Source organism: Coffea arabica, chromosome 3e (genome assembly GCF_036785885.1).
Source record: "Coffea arabica cultivar ET-39 chromosome 3e, Coffea Arabica ET-39 HiFi, whole genome shotgun sequence".
Taxonomy (NCBI): Eukaryota; Viridiplantae; Streptophyta; class Magnoliopsida; order Gentianales; family Rubiaceae; genus Coffea; species Coffea arabica.
Genome location: NC_092315.1, coordinates 3,897,163 through 3,914,996, shown reverse-complemented (window position 1 = coordinate 3,914,996; position 17,834 = coordinate 3,897,163). Strand labels below are relative to the sequence as shown.

Sequence of the window (17,834 nt, the reverse complement as noted above, 5' to 3'; positions counted from 1 at the left end):
CTGCTACCAGGGTCCAATTGCAGATTAAGCACTTTACCACGTTCTAATTGTGAGATAATTCATGTTGAAAAGCATGAAGTTTAAGAACACGAAAATTAACACAGAGACGAGATCAATGTAAAATTCCACTAAACAAAGATTGTATATACAAAAATCAGTGCATTATCCTCTCAAGATCATCAATCAGCTCCCTCAAAGAGTAAATTAAGTCCCTCTCCTGTAACTAGCAATAATCTAACATGTAAGAATTCATCCTAACAAGAACAAATGCTCACTAGTCGAAACTGTTCAATTCCCACGGCTGAGCTACCTGACCAGAAAGGAACTCAACCAGACCTCTGGGCATTTTCCATCCAAATTCTAACCATCCCAACTCCGTCTTTCTTCAACTGCTCAAGATCCATCATACTCGTCATGCCAAGAAAGAGCAATATCTTTAAGCCCAGCTTTCAGCTCCTCCCACTCGGATTCCTCAAACTCCACCACCCTCCCTTCCACCACCTTAAACTCCACCATCCAAAGCCCCTCAGCCACTTCCCAAATCTCCACAACCAATATTCCACAACCCTTCACCAATCCAATCCCGCCACCCTTCCCTCTTTGCACGCTATACCCCAGCTCCCCACCAACCTTCAACACTCTCTCCTCAATCTCCCCTACCTTGGAACCTGATGTAAATCTCATCTCCTTCCTACTTAGCCCCATCTCGAATAGCCCAGATAAATTCAGCCCTGATGACATAGAAATTATGTCAAAAGCATTCAGTCTACTCAAATAACCACCATCTTTATCCCTCTGACCAAACACACAACCAAATTCTTGTTCTTTGAAACTCCTTGCTGCTTTCTTGAACCAAGAATGCTTCAACAATTCCTCGATCCCCAACCTCGTTGTCGGATTAGGATCCAACAAGCGATATATGATACTTTTCGCGGGTTTCGAAACCCATTCAGGAAAATCAAATACGCGACGGTGTATTGCGCGATGCATCTGGGGAAGGTTACTATCGTCAAATGGGAGAGATCCCACGAGAAAGGCATACAAGAGAACCCCACAAGACCATGCATCCGCCTTGAAACCATCGTAACCTTTGCGATACAGCACCTCAGGAGCCGTATAAGCCGGCGTTCCACAAGCCGTATGAAGCATCCCGTTTTTCAACTGTTCGGGCAAAGCGGAGAGTCCGAAGTCGGATATTTTAAGGTTGCCATGTTGATCAAGAAGCATGTTTTGAGGCTTTATATCACGATGGGCGACTCCGTTCTGGTGACAGAAGTGAAGGGCTGAGATGAGTTGATGAAAGTAATTCCTAGCCGTGGATTCGGAGAACTTGCCGCGTTGTTGAAGCTTGGAGAACAGTTCGCCGCCTGGCGCCAGCTCCATGACCAGGTAGATCTTTGTTTTTGTCGCCATGACTTCGTGGATTTTAAGGATACTCGGGTGATGGTTCAGCCGCCGCATGACGGAAACTTCACGGATGATGAATTGCTCTAATGGGCCCTGAAAACCTTTGGTTTTGTCAATGGCTTTGACGGCTACGGTGGAATTGTCGTCTAGACAGCGGCCGTGGTAGACTTTTGCGAAGCTGCCACGGCCTAACAGTCGGCCTAGTTGGTATTTGTTGAGGATTATCGTTCCACTACCACTGCCACTGCCGCTGGTGGTTCTGGCGAGTTTTGTGGTGGAGATGGTGGTGGAGGGTGGTGATGCCCTCTTGGCTTCCATGGCTCCGGTGGTGAGGGTGGTTGGAGGTGGCGGTCGTGAGAGCCACCACTATCTCTCAACACAAAACACCACGGGCTAGGGAAATTGTTGGACTTGTAGGTTTTATATATTAGTGGGTAAGTTTCGTGGAATATACTGTGTTGCTTCTTCAGTATTCGTTTTTGTCCTGGTTTATGATTGGATGTAGCTATTTATATAAAATTACAAAATTGCCCTTCCTAATCCTATTGACAAAAATTTTTCCTTTTTTTTTTTTTTGAAAATAATTTGTCCAATGACACAATTGAAGGTGTTCAAGAGAACGTAGGTGTTAATTTTTGGTAAAAATCAGTTAAATCGAGAAAGTGTTTAATGTTATTGTATGTATTTGAATGATGTATTGAATATAAATTAGGTGTATCGACGAATATTTGTTATTCTATTTCATGAATGATTCATAAGTCTCAAACTTCAACCTAGTTTGGCCTTTCACGATAAACAAATTAATTAAGTCTCATGATTGATTTGTTCGCTATGTAGTTTTTCAATCACAATAAATTCTATTGGAATTACACATTTAAAGTGGGCAAAAGTCGAGCTTACGTTTTGGTTTTATTTCAACTTCCGATAGTGCAGAGGCGAGATATATCAAATCTAGTATGAGATTACTTAATGGAGAAATCGTTTAAAATATTTTTTATATTTTGTTGAATAAATTTTTTCGTCCTTCACTTTAAATTGATAAAAACTCAAACTTTCATTTTTCTTTTTGGGTAAATAAAATAAATTCAATTGAGGATACTTATAATGAGAATACATAGTAAAATATGTGTTAAGAACTTACTATTGGGTCTCTTACTTGTTTGTCTGGAGGTATGATTTTATCCGCTCACTTTTAATAAATTTAATAAAATTTAAGAGTAGCGTTCCTCCTTCATGTATGAAATTTCTTGTCCCCAAATTAAAAAAAAGAAAAAGAAAATTGTATGTGTTAAGAACTCGTAGACATTAAAGAACATGAAACTTTTAGTCCTGATTTATAAATTAATCTAACTTGTAACAAAATTTTCTTGTAACGGATGTTTTATTTAAGTTGTACCTAATTTGGAGAAGGGACTGGGTCAACTAGAGCTTGCAAAGCCAGCAAATTTAGAATTAATTTGGATATTTACTGGCATCCAGAGTGATACTTAATCTACCCATAATTACTAGTTTTACACTAACCAAATTTTCATTTGAATTACAGCAATTTGACAACCAACATGCAAGAAATCGAGTAATTGATTCTTGAAATTGTAAAATTCGCAATTATCAATCCCCTTGAAAATTTACAACTCCCACTATAACACTGTTTGAATATCTTAAATCTTAATGTCACGTCTAATCTAATCCCACTTTAGAAAACATAAACCAAAATTTATAGGTAAAAATCACATGATACTACACTTTTTGGGGGTCACTTTTGTCTTCCCGTATTATCACTTTAACTTTTTCTTTTGCTAGCTTTAAACTAGGTCACATCCTCAATGATAATTACCCTTCTTAATATCCCACTAAGAGAAGCCAAAGTTGAAGACAGATTGGAATATGCAAAGCATCTTAGCATTAATCAAATTAGGAGCAGCCACCAACTTTGTATGATCTCAGGATGTTTAGCAAAGAGCACTTATATGCAACTGGCGATGAACACATTTTTGGTCAAACAAGTTTGCCTCCTCCAAATCTTACTTTCTTTGATGCTTCATCGCCGATGTGTATACAAATCACTCCATGCATCTTTCCGAAAAGTCAATTACCTGCTCAAATTTGGCATTCCCATTTGACGTCTAAATCACTTTCCCTGCACATTCCCTTTCTTCTTTAATGGTGTTCTGGAAAGGTCTCATTTGTTCTTAAACGTTAATATAAAACGAAGAAAAATTATTGTATTGACCGACATCGACAATGCATCTACAACGACTAGAATCAATTGAAGTGTACGAAGGGTTAATGGTATAGAAGATGTGATCAAATTCTTAACCCGTGGAGGGGCCATTGAACAGTTGAAAAAAGCCCAGACTTGGTTACGGAAAGTGAAAATGGAAGCAGATCAATTTTGAGTTGCTCTAACAAATGGAAGAGGGTAGGAAAGGTTGCTCAGCATCCACAATGCTATTACACTTTGTGGAGTGTAATCCACATGCCACGTCAGCATTCCACTTTCTCCTCTTTTATTACACTTTCACTCACAATGGATTACACTCCACAAGGTGTAATAGCATGGGTCCACAATTAATCAAATATTTATTTTAATAATGCATAACTCATATCCCATAAATAAATAAAGTAATTTTTAAAACTAATTTTGTTATTTTTAAAAAATAAAGTACTAACTTTCGTTAAATTTTGTACATTTTGAATTTTTTTATTTTCTAAAAATGATATTATTAATTTTTAAGTTTGAATAATATATCTTTTTCTATGTTTCAAAAATAATATATTGTTATTTTTTTAAAAATAATTATGTAGGAAATTAAACAAATATTTGATACTTCAAATGCAAAGATATCATAATAATCCATACTTAATTAATAATTCAGAATGTAATTAGTTGAACTCCATAACATAATATTACATAAGTTAAATCAAATAAAAAGGCACAAAGGGCCCACATTCAATAGATTACACGCATCATACAGGTGATGCGTGTAATCTTGGAGCGGTGTAATGGCTCCCCATTACACCCCCATTGGAGCTGCCCTAACAAATCACGATCAAGATTTAGCCAAAAAAAATTATACGGTCCAAATTTCATCTTGTACCTCACTTTTTAACAATATGTGTGGGACTCACAAAATTTTGTTCTAAAAGTACACTTTGTTGAAAGTAAGTTATATCATGTACAAATAGAGTTACGCCATGTGTAAAATGCACATAACATTCAAGAACATTGCACCTGCAACCGTTCCTGCCTAGTTCCTTGCAAGTGGATTACATTGAAATTTACAACCGAGAGCTAGGTCTCTCTGATTTGCCTGTCGTACAAAGTTTACAACCGAGAGCTAGGTCTCTCTGATTTGTCTGTCTCATTGTGTACCATTGTTTTCAGCTGTTGAAAGCGAACCCACTTGGCAGATTTGGTGAATGGTGCAAAGTTAATTAGGGTCTACATCTCTGTACTTGTATAACGTTGCTGTTAAACAAAAATTGAAAAGGAAAGAAGCTAGGTTCTAGCTCATGAGAAGTCAAGAAGAAACAATGGGAAGAAGAAGAAGAAGACCAGCATGAGAAAATACCTGTATAAAGAGCAAAATAAGTAAAAAAAAGGGCCAGCATAAGAAGGGCCTAGGCCAGTGTATTTTATTTGCTGTTTGTTTTTTTATTCTTCCTTGGAATTTTTGGTGCGTTTTGACTTGACAATATGCCATCGCTTCGTTCATTCATTTTCAGAGAAGAAATTAAAGGGTGCAATAATTCGAGAATCTTATGTGACCCTTCAGTTCCAATTTCGTTATTTTGGTTGTTCGCGCTCTCATGACAGCACTTGACTAGACTAAGTGAAGGGTAACCAAAAAAAAAAAGGTAAAAACTATATGGAGGAACTTGCTTAGTGAAAAAGTCAGGCAATTGGCCTAGTGGATGGCGGGGTACGGCTACCAGACTCCCATTGTTGGCTGAGCGAAGGTTTCAAGAAAGTAAAACTCTCTGTGTTGTGCTCTAATTAGGAATGCAATCGACTAGGAATGCAATCGAATCGAGTCGAGTCGAGTTCGAGCATGATGATACTCGATTTTGAGTTTCCTTCTGAATTCAAGTTTTCAAGCAAGTAAAATTACTGGAATTTGAATTCGAGTTCAGTGCATTGCTCACAGAACTCGAGTTCGACTCGCATGGGACTCGAGGTAATGTGAGTCTTATCGATCTCGAGTCAAGAGGATTTGGGGATTTCATTTTTCTTAACAATTTTGAGTAAAAAGACATTATCACCCTTTAAAAATTTTCATATGACCTGAAATATTTTATAAATTTAACTGCTCTTGTGAGTACAAGGGTAATTTCATAATAATATATATATATATTAAAGAAATAAATTTAAAAAACTCGATAAAACTCGACGAGCCTTCGAACCTTATTACTTGATACTCAAACTAGACTTGTTAAGTCTATCAAGCAACTCGAACTCAATCAACTCGAGTTCGAATCGAGTTTTTGATTGATCTAATCACGAGCAACTTGCGAGTAACTTAGTTCGGTTACAACCCTAGCTGTAACTTGTGTTTCGGAACCAACAGCAGAACTAAAAGCACACGCAATGATATGGTGAACAATATATGTAACCGTAGCGCTAGGGATATTCTAGTTGGTTAAGTTTGCTACCTTTTAAGATTCTGGGTTCCCTTAAATCATTTGTCTTTTTCTTTTTTGGAGGGGGGCTTCTCTTAAATCCATCTTGACCTGAATTTAGCAAAGTTTATCACCCAGATTCTTTGGATTCTCTCAACTTGCAATTATTTCTTTTACCCAATTGTTTGGGGGGAGTTTGGTGAGTAGCTGGTGAGGGGCAATTCGAGAAAAATCCTTTGTTTTAATTTTAATGCTAGCAAACGTGGATTGAAAATGATTCTTGAAATTAATTTCTTGACCAAAAAAGGGGGGTTAATTGAAAAATCTTGTGGGCATGAATCATTCCTAATTGCTCAGAGTTGTTTACATAAAATATTCAAAGTTGTTCACCTATATATGAATAATTCAAGAATATTGGAAAAGCACAAGTCAACGAAGTCTCTTCTTAGCCCCCACTTAGCAGCTGGATGCTACTTCCCATTAATTAATCTCTTAATTTGGCTACCGTTGGTTGTTATTATTAAACTCAACCTTGTAATGATGCCATTAAGCACTGTGGCATTGAGTTATTCCCATGGGCCGTGGGGTCTTTGAAATTAAGCAACATTTGTTTGGTTGATTAATCTGTGATGTGCTAGTGGCATATTCCCAGAAGACAATAATGCTAAATCATTTCTTTGAAACAGCATGATACTACTGGCAAAATTGTTTTTCATTTAAGGTATCTAAACAACCTAGAGAACTTGTTTATGCAGCCTTAATCAAGGAATATTTCCAAGACTTCCATTCTTGGACAAAAACCAACAGAATTCTGACCTGGTGCTTGCATAATTTGAAGTACCGTTACCTGGAAATAAAGATTGAACCAATTCCACTTGTCGTATCGACAAGTTTAGGAGAGCGAGTCAATGAGTTGAAGCCTCAGAACGTAGAGGTTTTGAATTCTGATCCCCCTGCCCTTTTCCGTTTCTTAAATCGCACTCCTCTCTTGCTAGAAATGTCGAAATGAATGAAAATCAAGTTTTTCTTTGGGGATTTTATTATGAAAAGTCACAAGGGTAATGTTTTCTCTTTAACATTTTCAGACCCCATACATTCCCTTGAGAAGAGCATAAAGAACTAATAATCATATCCTGGAGTCCCTGACTGTTAATCCAAAGAAGATGCTCAAATATCATACCTAATTGTCGAGTTTACATTCAATTTTTTCACTAGTGGCCTATGAATTAGATCGTCAGATCAAACAACTAGTACCTGGCAGCAAATTTACCTGTCATTCAACAACCATTAATCCTAGAGAATGAAAAACATCAAGACACAAGAGCAATATGAATTGCAACTTGACATTTAATTAATCCAGTTCTGACAGCATCCCTTTGTCATTGAACTCACTACGAGAATTGATATCTTTTCCACTTAGGCCAATAAAGAGACACAATTAGACGCCACAGAAACTCAGGGCCACTCAGAAAAGTGTACAAGATCTGCACATCCTTGTCAAGATCTAGTCATTTACATTTCTTATATAAAGAAAATTGTTGTCTGCACCAGCAAAAATGTTGCGTGAGGATCCCAGCACTGCTAATTTAATCCTGCAGTTGTATGTGACATGATATAATTTAACTTTTAGTATCTAAATTGGTATGTGCTTCAAAGATACCATTCAACTCTTAAAATTTATAGGTATGGTCACTCTGTTAATTGCAGGGGTCACATTTTATAGTCACAATACATAAAAGGGGTTGAAATTAGCAAAACATACATGTTAAGAAAACCAAAAAAAAAGAAAAAGAAAAAGATGTGCAAAGTAGTAGGCTTGGTAGAACTTAGAGGCCATTCAAGTTATTTTCCTATCCTATATATATATATTTTTTTATCTTGCTAAGCGTGAGGTACATAGGCTGTTTCACCTTTCTATATTTGGCAATGCCACACTTGAAAGCAACATAATTGAAAAAGAAGAAAGTGCAGCCATCAACTTCTGCAATGCTTAAACACTAATTCTGTGATTATAATGACAAACCATCTTCCTTAACAATGCTTAAATTGACAAAGTGGTGGTTAGTGCCCCATGTATATGACAATGCTACAGTCTACAGAGATAATTGGAACAAAACCCCCCATCCCACCTGCCATTGCCATTTTTCTTTTGCTTTTTCCTATGATTGCTGCTTGAGAATGATGATGATAGTTTCAGCTCCCAAATTGAGATTCTTTCATAAATCCAAGCAAAAATTAACTTCTTGGTTTCAAAAGAGATCTCCCAAAAAAAAAAAAAAAAGAAATTTAACTTGTTGGTTTCTCCATTTGATTAATCAGAACAACTATTTTGGCCCCCCAAAATCAAAGATGTAATAAACGATGCAGACAATGTGTGGCTCTCGGGTTGTATCAGAGGCCAGCCTAAACAGAGCTGCCCACTACTAAATCTTTTCTTTTCAGCCAAAAGCAAAACAAAGGAAACGCCATGAGGCGTGTCATGTTTTCCAAATCCACCAACAGAGCCACAGATAAACATCTTTCCAAACGGGGACAAAGATGATGCACTTCTTCTTAAATCATTGCCTTATCTCCTAATCAAGTTTCGATCTTTATTATCTTTCATTTCAGGATGGCCTTAATCTCTTATTACCCTTGACCTTCTTGTTTGCAGTTTTTCCTTTAGTGTAAGATTGCGGACAAGCTTAATAACTTAAACAGCACAATTAGGATTCAGCTTGTTATATAAAGTTAGAACTTAGAAGTGTAAAGTTTTTTATTATTGGGCTAGATACCTTCAACCTTCATCTTGTAGGCCCTATTAAGTTTTTGGGGTTATGAGTTGGACTCTTTGCGCCACCTCCTAAGTGGATGTGGCCCATCCATAGTCCGTCCCATATTCACTCCTCTCCAGAAATCTTCCACGTAGACAGTCGGTCGCTAGCTTCTCACTTCAGAGTCTGATGAATCTTTAGCCCCAAAATCTTTAAAGAATAAAACCCCTCTCGCCTTCACTTGTTTTTCTTCTTCTTCTTCTTCTAGAGTGAAAGCTTCAAAATTAGATCTTTTGATCAAAATATATTCTCCAGTTAGGGAAAAAGAAGAGTGAGAAGAATATTTATTGATTGTATAAAGGAAGGAAGGAAGCAAGAAAGATGTCATCTTTGGGAACTTCAAAGGGAGTGTTGGAGATAGCTAAGTTTGCAGTATATGTGAGTGTCCCGATTGGGCTGATGTACTTCTATGCCAACAATACCAAGAATCTCCAAAAATTCATGGGAAATGTATTTGCTTTTTACCCTTTTCCTTTCTTTCTAATGTGGATATCTGCATAATATGATTTATCAGTTTCTTTTAGCTTCATTTTCTGCTTAGTGGTTGGGTTTCTCGAGAGTTTATCGAATTCGACCAAAACCCGTTATTCAAGATTCAATTTTTTTATGTCATCATCATGATATAAAATACCCCTTTATTGAAAATGTGAGACTTAAACAGAAAAAAGAAAAGAAATGTTAGCCAACGCGTCATTTGCTTTGCCCTTTAGAGATATAAGAATTTTTTGACAGTTTCAGAGGATAAATGAAGTAGTAAACTTGAAAGGATTGTATGGGGTTCTGTCTTCATAATCTGGTTTTAGGTGGAGGGCGTTGAGTAAGGATTGCTGGTGAGGAGTTGCGAGTGCATACATCTTCAATTGCTCAATGTGTTTCGCCATTTGAGACCTGATGGCATAATGTGTTTGACTCTTAAAATGAATATCTTGTAAAAGGGTATATATGTGATTGATAAATTTGCATTTTAGATGGAAAAGTCTGGTTTGTTTGGGCATCGTAGTGTTCTTCCCATTTTAAACGATAATGATTGGAGACTAAATGTTTGACCTCAATGAGTAATTAGTAGCTATGAAAGAATAATGGCATCACTGAAATTAAGCTTAAGACAGCCTCATAGAGTGTTGTGATCATTTAGCTGCACAGCGATGTCTTCAGTCGAAGATGAATTAGCCAGTTGAAAACTCATGCTGTGCATGATGAGAATTTCTGGAACTCATGCTGTGCTACTCAGGCCCCTTTTGCATTGATAGTAAGATTTTCTAATTCTCATCCTAATAGTTGAATCAGTATATTTTGTAAAATTAACCTTTTCTCCTGTCTGTATGAAACTTCTAATTTCCTTCTAATTAACTTTTTATCCACATGGTCCCCCATATGTGGTAAATGCAGCTCTTGCTTCTTCCTCAGTTTTGCTAGAATCAAGTTCCTATGTAGTGACAAAACCTTTTTATGTCGTTATGCTTATACATTCAGTGTAGTATTGGCTGGTGGGTGATATTATTGGGTGATACTCCTCTTCCCTTGTTTTTGTTGCCTTCCTTTTGTTCTCTTATTTTTCTTCAATGTGTCCTTCCATTTCAATTGAGTTTGTTACCTGCTTGGCGTTGATTATCTTGTTATAGGCAGTTCGAAGATCATCTTTGTATATTGAATTTGAATGGTATATTCTAAATTTATCTCCTCTTTTTCCTCTCAAAGCGTCAATATGTCGTCTACCCCCCTGAAGCACCACGACCTCCATCACCAGAGGAACTAAGAGAGAGGGCACGGGAGTCGGCGCGGAAGAGAAACAACCAATAAGTTTCTGGTTTTGTAAGTAACAATAATGTAGCTTCCAGTTGTATCTCTCTCTGTCCTGTGTGGCAAACAAATTTAGTCGAATCCTCAGATGTACACCGGAGATGAATGCGCTTGTCATTTCTGATGTTGTGTTGATCTGTTTAACATTCATTTTTACTCCTCTGCTCCCCTACAGAAAAGAAACAGAGTCGAAAAGGTGTTATAAGTTGTCCAAAACTCTCGTTAAGTTGAAGCAACAAATTGCTGCTGGATGTGCAGTAGCCAAAAGTTTTGCGCTTCAATCTGTGTGATATACCTGGCATATGAAATTGAGAAAAGAATGTTGTGGCTATAAACTTGAGATTGTCCAACCAATGCAAGTAGATCAGGAGGAAGGAGGAGCAACTTTAGAGGAGTGGTCACCTCCCTTTATTTTGTGTGGTGAACTCAGTTCGTAATTGAATGTTGAATCAGAAGTCTGGAGGTTAACAGGTGTGCCGTTTTCTTATGTACAGAACACAAGTGCAACCAAATTGTCCAACCCTGAAGCTCCTGGAGTTGGATATACCTCACCATGGTCTATGTAAAAATTCCACTGAAACCGTAATTGTGAGACTGATCTAACAAATACCCAGTCTAAAGAGCAGAAAAAGTTTAATCAAAGTAAAGAATTTTGCATGCTTCTTGTGGTGAGGAAATTTGGTCAACTTGCTTTTCTAACCAAAAGGATTTGAGGATTTTCATTTTGTTTTTTGAGCTGGAATTGAATTACCGGCCCCAGTTACAAATCCGTAATGGCAGGGTAAATAAAGCCGATCAGCTTTTGATATTGGAAAGATTCTTGCGTTCCGCTAAAGTGCATCATATGAATTACGAAGACCGAGATGACCTTTTCTTCTAGACATGATATTTGGTTATCTTTTTCTGTGTATATAAAAGGGAAGGAAGACTTGATGATATATGCAAGAGAATTGCGTTAATGTCATAATGTTGTACAGGAATGGAGATTCCAAGTCAATCGTCAATTCAACTCTGTAGAATTTTTTTTTTCTTGGGAAAATTTTTCAAAATCTGGCTAAACGTTAAAGCTCGAAAAAGAAGGAAGGCAACAAGACAAAGTATTTCTACCCAAAAAAAAGAAGAAGAAGGAGAAAAAAAGACGAAGTACGACAAGAGCAGGCAAAATTTTCAGATACAAACATTACTGTAACTTAATTTTGTCTGATTATCTGGATTATGTGCAAATTTCAGATGCTTTATGCTGCAGTGAAGTCAATCGGGTCAATAAGTGTTACTTCGTAGAAAATGGTTGGAAAGTCACAGACATGTAGCACCGTAGCATTATCATTATTAGTACATAACAAAGAAATTTTCTTAGCATGCATTGACTTGCATTGCAAGAGTCAATGGTTCATCTTATATGCTCCTTAAATAGTAGTTTTTGTGATCACAAATGCCTTTCTAGATAATTGGTCAAGCAACTTGGAGCTGGAGGTAGTTCTCAAAACAAAATTCAGTGGTATCAGGTATGTCTGTTTTTCTCTCATCTGCAGCTTTATTTGCTTGGGATTTCAATGGTGAAAAAGCTTAAGACTTTCCTCTGCTGGTTTCTGTACAAGCAAACAGGTGGCATAGTCCATGATAAGCTTATCAATTCTTCTTACATGGTCTTGTTTTGAATTATCTCCATCCCTTATCTTCTCCCCACAAAATTTCTACTTTGATTAGCTGGAATGTTCTTTTTTTTGCCATGGTAGTATACTGAATACAAGAGTACTCCTTATCAATCTCTATCCAGGAAGGGAATGTAGTTGGTAAGGGGGTTGATTTAGAATTTCTAGTCCTACTAAGACAATATTATGAGATTAACACATTTTCTTGCTCTCTCTTTTGCCCTTTTGCTTCGAGTTCTGTTTGAGAAGTTTGAGGTGATGAGATGGAATTCTCTTGACCATGAATTTCAGGACACATAAAAGGCATGGTTTAGTTGTTTTCTGTTATTCGTAATCTGCAATCATCATTTATGAAATCCCTTAACTGTGCATTTCCTTGTTTATCATTACTACTTAGCTGGATTAGATGCAATGGGCTGATTAACATATGTTAATCCATAAAAGGATATCTCTGCTGGAGTGTTGGGACATAAAACATGTTAGAGAGTTTGATGCAGTTTGTCAATTTCCAGACCCAACACGGTAGGACTCTGATACACTGCTTATCTCATTTAAGTCGTGCAGAAAGACGGGATTTTGAATTTAGGAGAACATTCAGAAAAAGCGATGGCGGAGCTTGTACCTGTTGGCACCATCTTAGCTGTGCTTAGTAACCAGATTATTAAGACAGCAGTTGCTGCCAAGGAAGTACTTGAGAAGGAGAGTTTCAAGATTCTATCAAAGCATCTTTTTAGCATTCAGGTTGTTTTAGAGGAATTGCAGTCCAAAAAGCTTGATGACTCTCCAGCAACAAGGAAAGCTTTGGAATCTATTGAAAGCGATGTCAAGAAGGCTAATAACTTGGTTGAAAAATACAAAAATAAAGGTCGATTTTATTTGCTGATTAAATGCAGAAACATTGTTAAGGAAGTACAGGATATCACGAGACATATTGGCAAGTCTTTGGCAGCTCTCTCAGTGGCTAATATAGAAGTGTTATCAGGGATGTCGGACCAGGTGAATAGGTTACAAAATGAAATGCAAAGAGCAGAATTGGAGGCTTCTCATTCTCAGAAGCGGGTTGTCGACAAGTTGAATCAAGCTCTTAAGGATCAAATACAAGATCAAGATTTTGCAAATGACATGCTCAAGGAAATTGCAAGGGCTGTTGGAGTGCCAATCGAACCTGCAGAAATAAGTAAGGAGCTAGAAAGCTTTAAAAGAGAAAAAGAAGAGGCTGCTAACAGGAAAGAAATGGCTGAAGTTTTCTTCTTGGAGCAGGTTATCAAGTTGCTATCTCAAGCTGATGCTGCAAGAAATTACGAGGAAGTCAGAAACCAGTATTTTCAAAGGCTTAGAGTGATTGAGTGCTATGACCCGAAAGAACAAGCCATCCAACCATTTAAACCTTTTGTATGTTGTATAACAGGACATGTGATGCTTGATCCTGTCAGCCTCTGCACTGGCACTGCATGTGAGAGAACAGCTCTTGAAGCTTGGTTTAACAGTGGAGAAAAAACTGATCCAGAAACAGGTGAAATTCTTGAAGATTGTTCATATAGGTCAAACCTTCGATTGAGACACAGTCTATCCAAGAGTGGAGAGAGCTAAATTATTGTGTGAAAATCAGATCATGCAACGAAAAATTGCTTTCTGAGGCAGATTCATCAATTAAAGAGGCGCTCAGCTGCATGCAAGAGCTTATTAAAGAGAGTTCAATCAACAAGGATTGGATATCCATTGGAGGACTTACTGAGATTTTGGTCTCTATAATTAGTCCATTGCATGATGATGACGTAAATATTCAGAAAATGAATGCGTTGAATGACATTGTTGAAGGGAATGAAAGAAACAAGGTCAGTTTATTACTTCCCTGGAAAAGGAAGTTAGGATTATCTGCCTGCACCCACCAGCTCTGTTGCTTAGCTGATTTCTGATTTGAGAGTAAACATTGGCTCAGATTAGGCCTCCAAAATGTCAATTTGGCACATCAAAGCGATCAATTTTCAATATCCAGTATCACTAGGCTCAAGTATACCTGAACCTTTCTTTTTCCCTCTAACCTGATAATTAGAATAAAAAAAATGTCCAGACCCAATTGTCTATGTTCGTAATACAATGCTTTCCTAAAGCTTTATTTGCTCAGGTACTGGTATACACGATAGGAATCTTGTTGATTAGCACTATTTTTAGGTTGTGGGTGGATCAGCACTAAATTTTCAGTTTAACTTCCTTTTTCCAGTGGGCATTAGAGTTCCTTCCAATATTGAATTATTTGGACAAAGACAAGCACAGATACATCTCATTTGCTATTTTTATGTGCATCTGAATTCATTGTTTTCTGAATACTGTATCTCCCATCAAACTTCTAGGAAATATTCATTGAGAATCAGGGGTTTTATAATGTCATTCCATACTTAGCATTGGACTCCAGCGTATCAAAGGCTGCAATCAATCTGCTCTATGAGGTTTTGCATGACTCATCAGGGTGGAACACTGCTTATTGCAATGATCTCTCTCAGCAGAAAAATGCAATTACGTTCCTTGTTGAACTTCTTAAAAGCCCAACAAGGGAGGTAGCTGAGAAAGCGGAAGCAATTCTTATGAAGCTCTGTGATGAGGAGGAGAATATACTGAAGGCTGCCGAAGCACATTGGTATAAGCCACTTGTTGACAGAGTTAATGAAGGTTAGCAAGTCAAATGATTATAAAGCCTTTGCTGCCCAATTTATTTTACATGATTGTGAACTGTTACTTCTTAGCATTGGCTCCTCACTTTTGTTTTTTCTAAGAGAAATACACAGCTGAGATTGCTGTTTGTCTGCAATTTGGATAGAGATCCAATTTAACAGCTTCTGTAGATGCACCATTAGGTTCTTAACTTGATAAGTATATGCTGCCAAGGTGTGAGAATTTAGAAGTAGAACATTTTACACAATATTAGTACACTTCTGCTGACATAAAGAGAGAAGTTCTCTTTTCCCTTGTTCATGTCAGTTCCCATTGTCCTCAGTTAAAACTGATAAGAGTGGTTTTCCTTGCCTCTTTCTGGGGATCTATGAGAGTTTAGAAAGTTGTTTGATTATTTGGCTACTTCCCAGGACCAGCATCTTCAAGAATGTCAATTGTGAGAGCACTTCTTAGTCTGGAATTGGATGAAGATCATATAAAGCTTGTTGGTGCAGGAGTGATAAGTCCTCTGCTGGAAATGTTAGCTGAAAGTATGGAAGTAAAAGAGTTGTCATTATCTGCACTTGTTAAATTATCAGGCATACATGAAATCAAAAAGCTTATTGCTGATGCTGGTGGTGTCCGTCTGATATTGGATCTAATGTTCTCTTCTCACTTACGGACAGTTATAATTGCTAAGTGCTCTGAAATCCTTAAAAATCTTTCTTCTGATGGTGATGGAACTAAATTCCTGGTCAATGAAAACGGAATGCAGCTGCAGTTGGAGCCTGTTATCACCAACCTACTGGCTTATCAACAAAATCTTATGATATCAGACATTGTTCGTAGGCCTGCCTTGCATGCACTTCTTCAAATTTGTCAATCAGATGCAGGACTTGTTAAAACAGCAGTTTCAGCTAGTGGTGTTAGTGGTGTTAGTGTCATCCTTCCTCTTCTAGATGACTCAAATCAGGAAATACGGGAAACAGCAATTAATCTTCTCTTCCTCTTCTCCCAGCATGAACCCCAAGGAGTTGTTGAGTATCTTCTTAAACCAAGAAGGCTAGAGGCTTTAGTTGGGTTTCTTGAGAATGAGGATAAAAGTGATGTTCAGATGGCTGCAGCTGGCTTATTAGCTAACCTACCAAAATCAGAAATACGGCTTACTGAAAAATTAATTGAAATAGGTGGACTGAAAGCAATCGTAAGTATCTTGAGATCTGAATCCATTGAGGCGAAGGAAAATGCTCTGAGTGCTCTCTTCAGGTTCACGGATCCAACAAATATTCAGTTTCAGCATTCTGTGGTTGACCTGGGTGCATATCCCTTGCTTGTAAGCTTTCTGAGGGATGCTTCAGTGACAACGAAAGCAAGAGCAGCTGCTTTACTAGGTGATCTTTCCATGCGCAGTTCAGAGCTTTCTGTTATGCCCAAAATAGCTGGTTGCTGGTCTATTCTCTGGACAAGGGGTAAAATTTGTCCTGTGCATGGGGTGGTCTGCAGTGTTACTACAACATTCTGTTTATTGGAGGCAAATGCATTGCCTGAATTGGTTACACTCTTACAAGGAAATGTCCATGCCACAGCTTATGAAGCTATTCAAACGCTTTCCACCCTGGTTCGCGAAGAATCTCCTCACCGAGGTGCCAATGTCCTCCATGAGAATAATGCAATTAGACCCTTAGTAGAGGTTCTAAGTTGGGGACAAGAATCGCTAAAGGCAGAGGCTTTAGGCCTTTTGGAGAAGATTTTCATGTCAAAGGATATGGTAGACTTGTACGGATCAACAGCCAAGGTACCTCTTTTTGGTCTGACTGGACGCAGTATACATGAGGAGGGACATCTTCAGAGAAAGGCAGCTAGAGTTCTGCTACTCATTGATCGCCACTCAAGATCATCAACCTCTCTTGTTGCTGGAATAAGTGATTGAAAAATACTTTCTATTTTATTTAGACAGATTTTATGCAATACAGATGCTTAAGAATATGGCCTGTACTGCTTCGATGGAGGGGAAAATTTCCAGATTTTCTTTCTTGGTTTTCCCCTTCTTCTTCCCTGGTAAGTCCCTCTACAAAGCGTAAAACTTGGCATTGCAACTATGTAATAGTTTCTCTCATGATCACCATAAAGATCTTCTGATAGCACAAGTCTAGGTGGTTTAGAGCATGTCTGTATGCCCAATGACTTTGCCTCAAGATCAAATGCTTCTCCAGGTCCTAGAGAACCGGTGCTTTTTTCTGATATACAGATTAGGTTAGAAGTTTGTTCGGATCAATGGTTTCTGCAGTAATTTGAAATTTCAATTGCACGGAACAATGTACACAATATCATAACAAATATATAGGCATTACTCAACAAAATGTAAAAATAGAACAAATTTTTTGACACATTGAAATTCGTGTCCTACATTTAATTCTCTCCGTCTAATTTTACAATACGACATCTACCACCCTTCAATGCACCCTGCATTCACGGTGCAGAGGATCTGAATCCGTTCATACTACTTGCATGTCAAACATGGTTCCCTGTCGCGTCGTGGCATCGTGGTCTCGGTTGTTCCATATCAGCCACGGCATATCGATTGAATATCGGGGGATACGTATATTTTGGTACATAAAAGTTTTCAAAAAATCTGAAAAAATAAAATACCAACAATTTGAAAAAATATCCAAATCGACTCCGAGTCGACTCAGTATGACGGATTCAAATCGGCCAATATCAGCCGAATCAGAGCGAGTTACCGCAGGTATGGTAATATTTGCGATTCGGAGATCGGTATCGTACCGATTCCCTCTGTTCCTGTTACGACTCGGCCGATACTTATTGGTATCGGCTGATATTGCTAACCATGATGTCAAATAACCTCCAGGATTCATTTTACCTATGGTGAAAG

The 17,834-nt window shown here is 37.8% G+C and overlaps 3 protein-coding genes across 5 annotated transcripts; 2 read left to right on the top strand and 1 right to left on the bottom strand.

The window, feature by feature from the left end:
* Nucleotides 1-109: 109 nt before the first annotated feature.
* Nucleotides 110-1,829, bottom strand: LOC113734204 (CBL-interacting serine/threonine-protein kinase 7). Its single transcript, XM_027260597.2, has one exon. The coding sequence runs from the start codon at nt 1,723-1,725 to the stop codon at nt 394-396; it is 1,332 nt and encodes a 443-aa protein (XP_027116398.1). The 5' UTR covers nt 1,726-1,829; the 3' UTR covers nt 110-393.
* A 6,594-nt stretch (nt 1,830-8,423) lies between these two features.
* LOC140003808 (U-box domain-containing protein 18-like) lies at nt 8,424-13,968 on the top strand. 3 transcript variants are annotated; one of them, XM_072084412.1, is made up of 3 exons: nt 8,424-9,218; nt 10,539-13,469; nt 13,553-13,691. In XM_072084412.1, exons 2-3 carry the CDS (start codon nt 12,899-12,901, stop codon nt 13,576-13,578), a joined length of 597 nt encoding a protein of 198 aa, XP_071940513.1. In that variant the 5' UTR covers nt 8,424-9,218; nt 10,539-12,898; the 3' UTR covers nt 13,579-13,691. The 3 variants fall into 3 exon arrangements, with proteins under 3 accessions (XP_071940513.1, XP_071940512.1, XP_071940514.1); XM_072084411.1 differs by having other exon boundaries at nt 10,539-13,968; XM_072084413.1 differs by lacking the exon at nt 13,553-13,691 and having other exon boundaries at nt 8,876-9,290; nt 10,539-10,796.
* Nucleotides 13,827-17,216, top strand: LOC140038864 (U-box domain-containing protein 43-like). The gene is made up of 3 exons (XM_072084410.1): nt 13,827-14,127; nt 14,644-14,959; nt 15,373-17,216. The coding sequence occupies exons 1-3, from the start codon at nt 13,963-13,965 to the stop codon at nt 16,869-16,871; spliced, it is 1,980 nt and encodes a 659-aa protein (XP_071940511.1). The 5' UTR covers nt 13,827-13,962; the 3' UTR covers nt 16,872-17,216.
* Nucleotides 17,217-17,834: the final 618 nt, after the last annotated feature.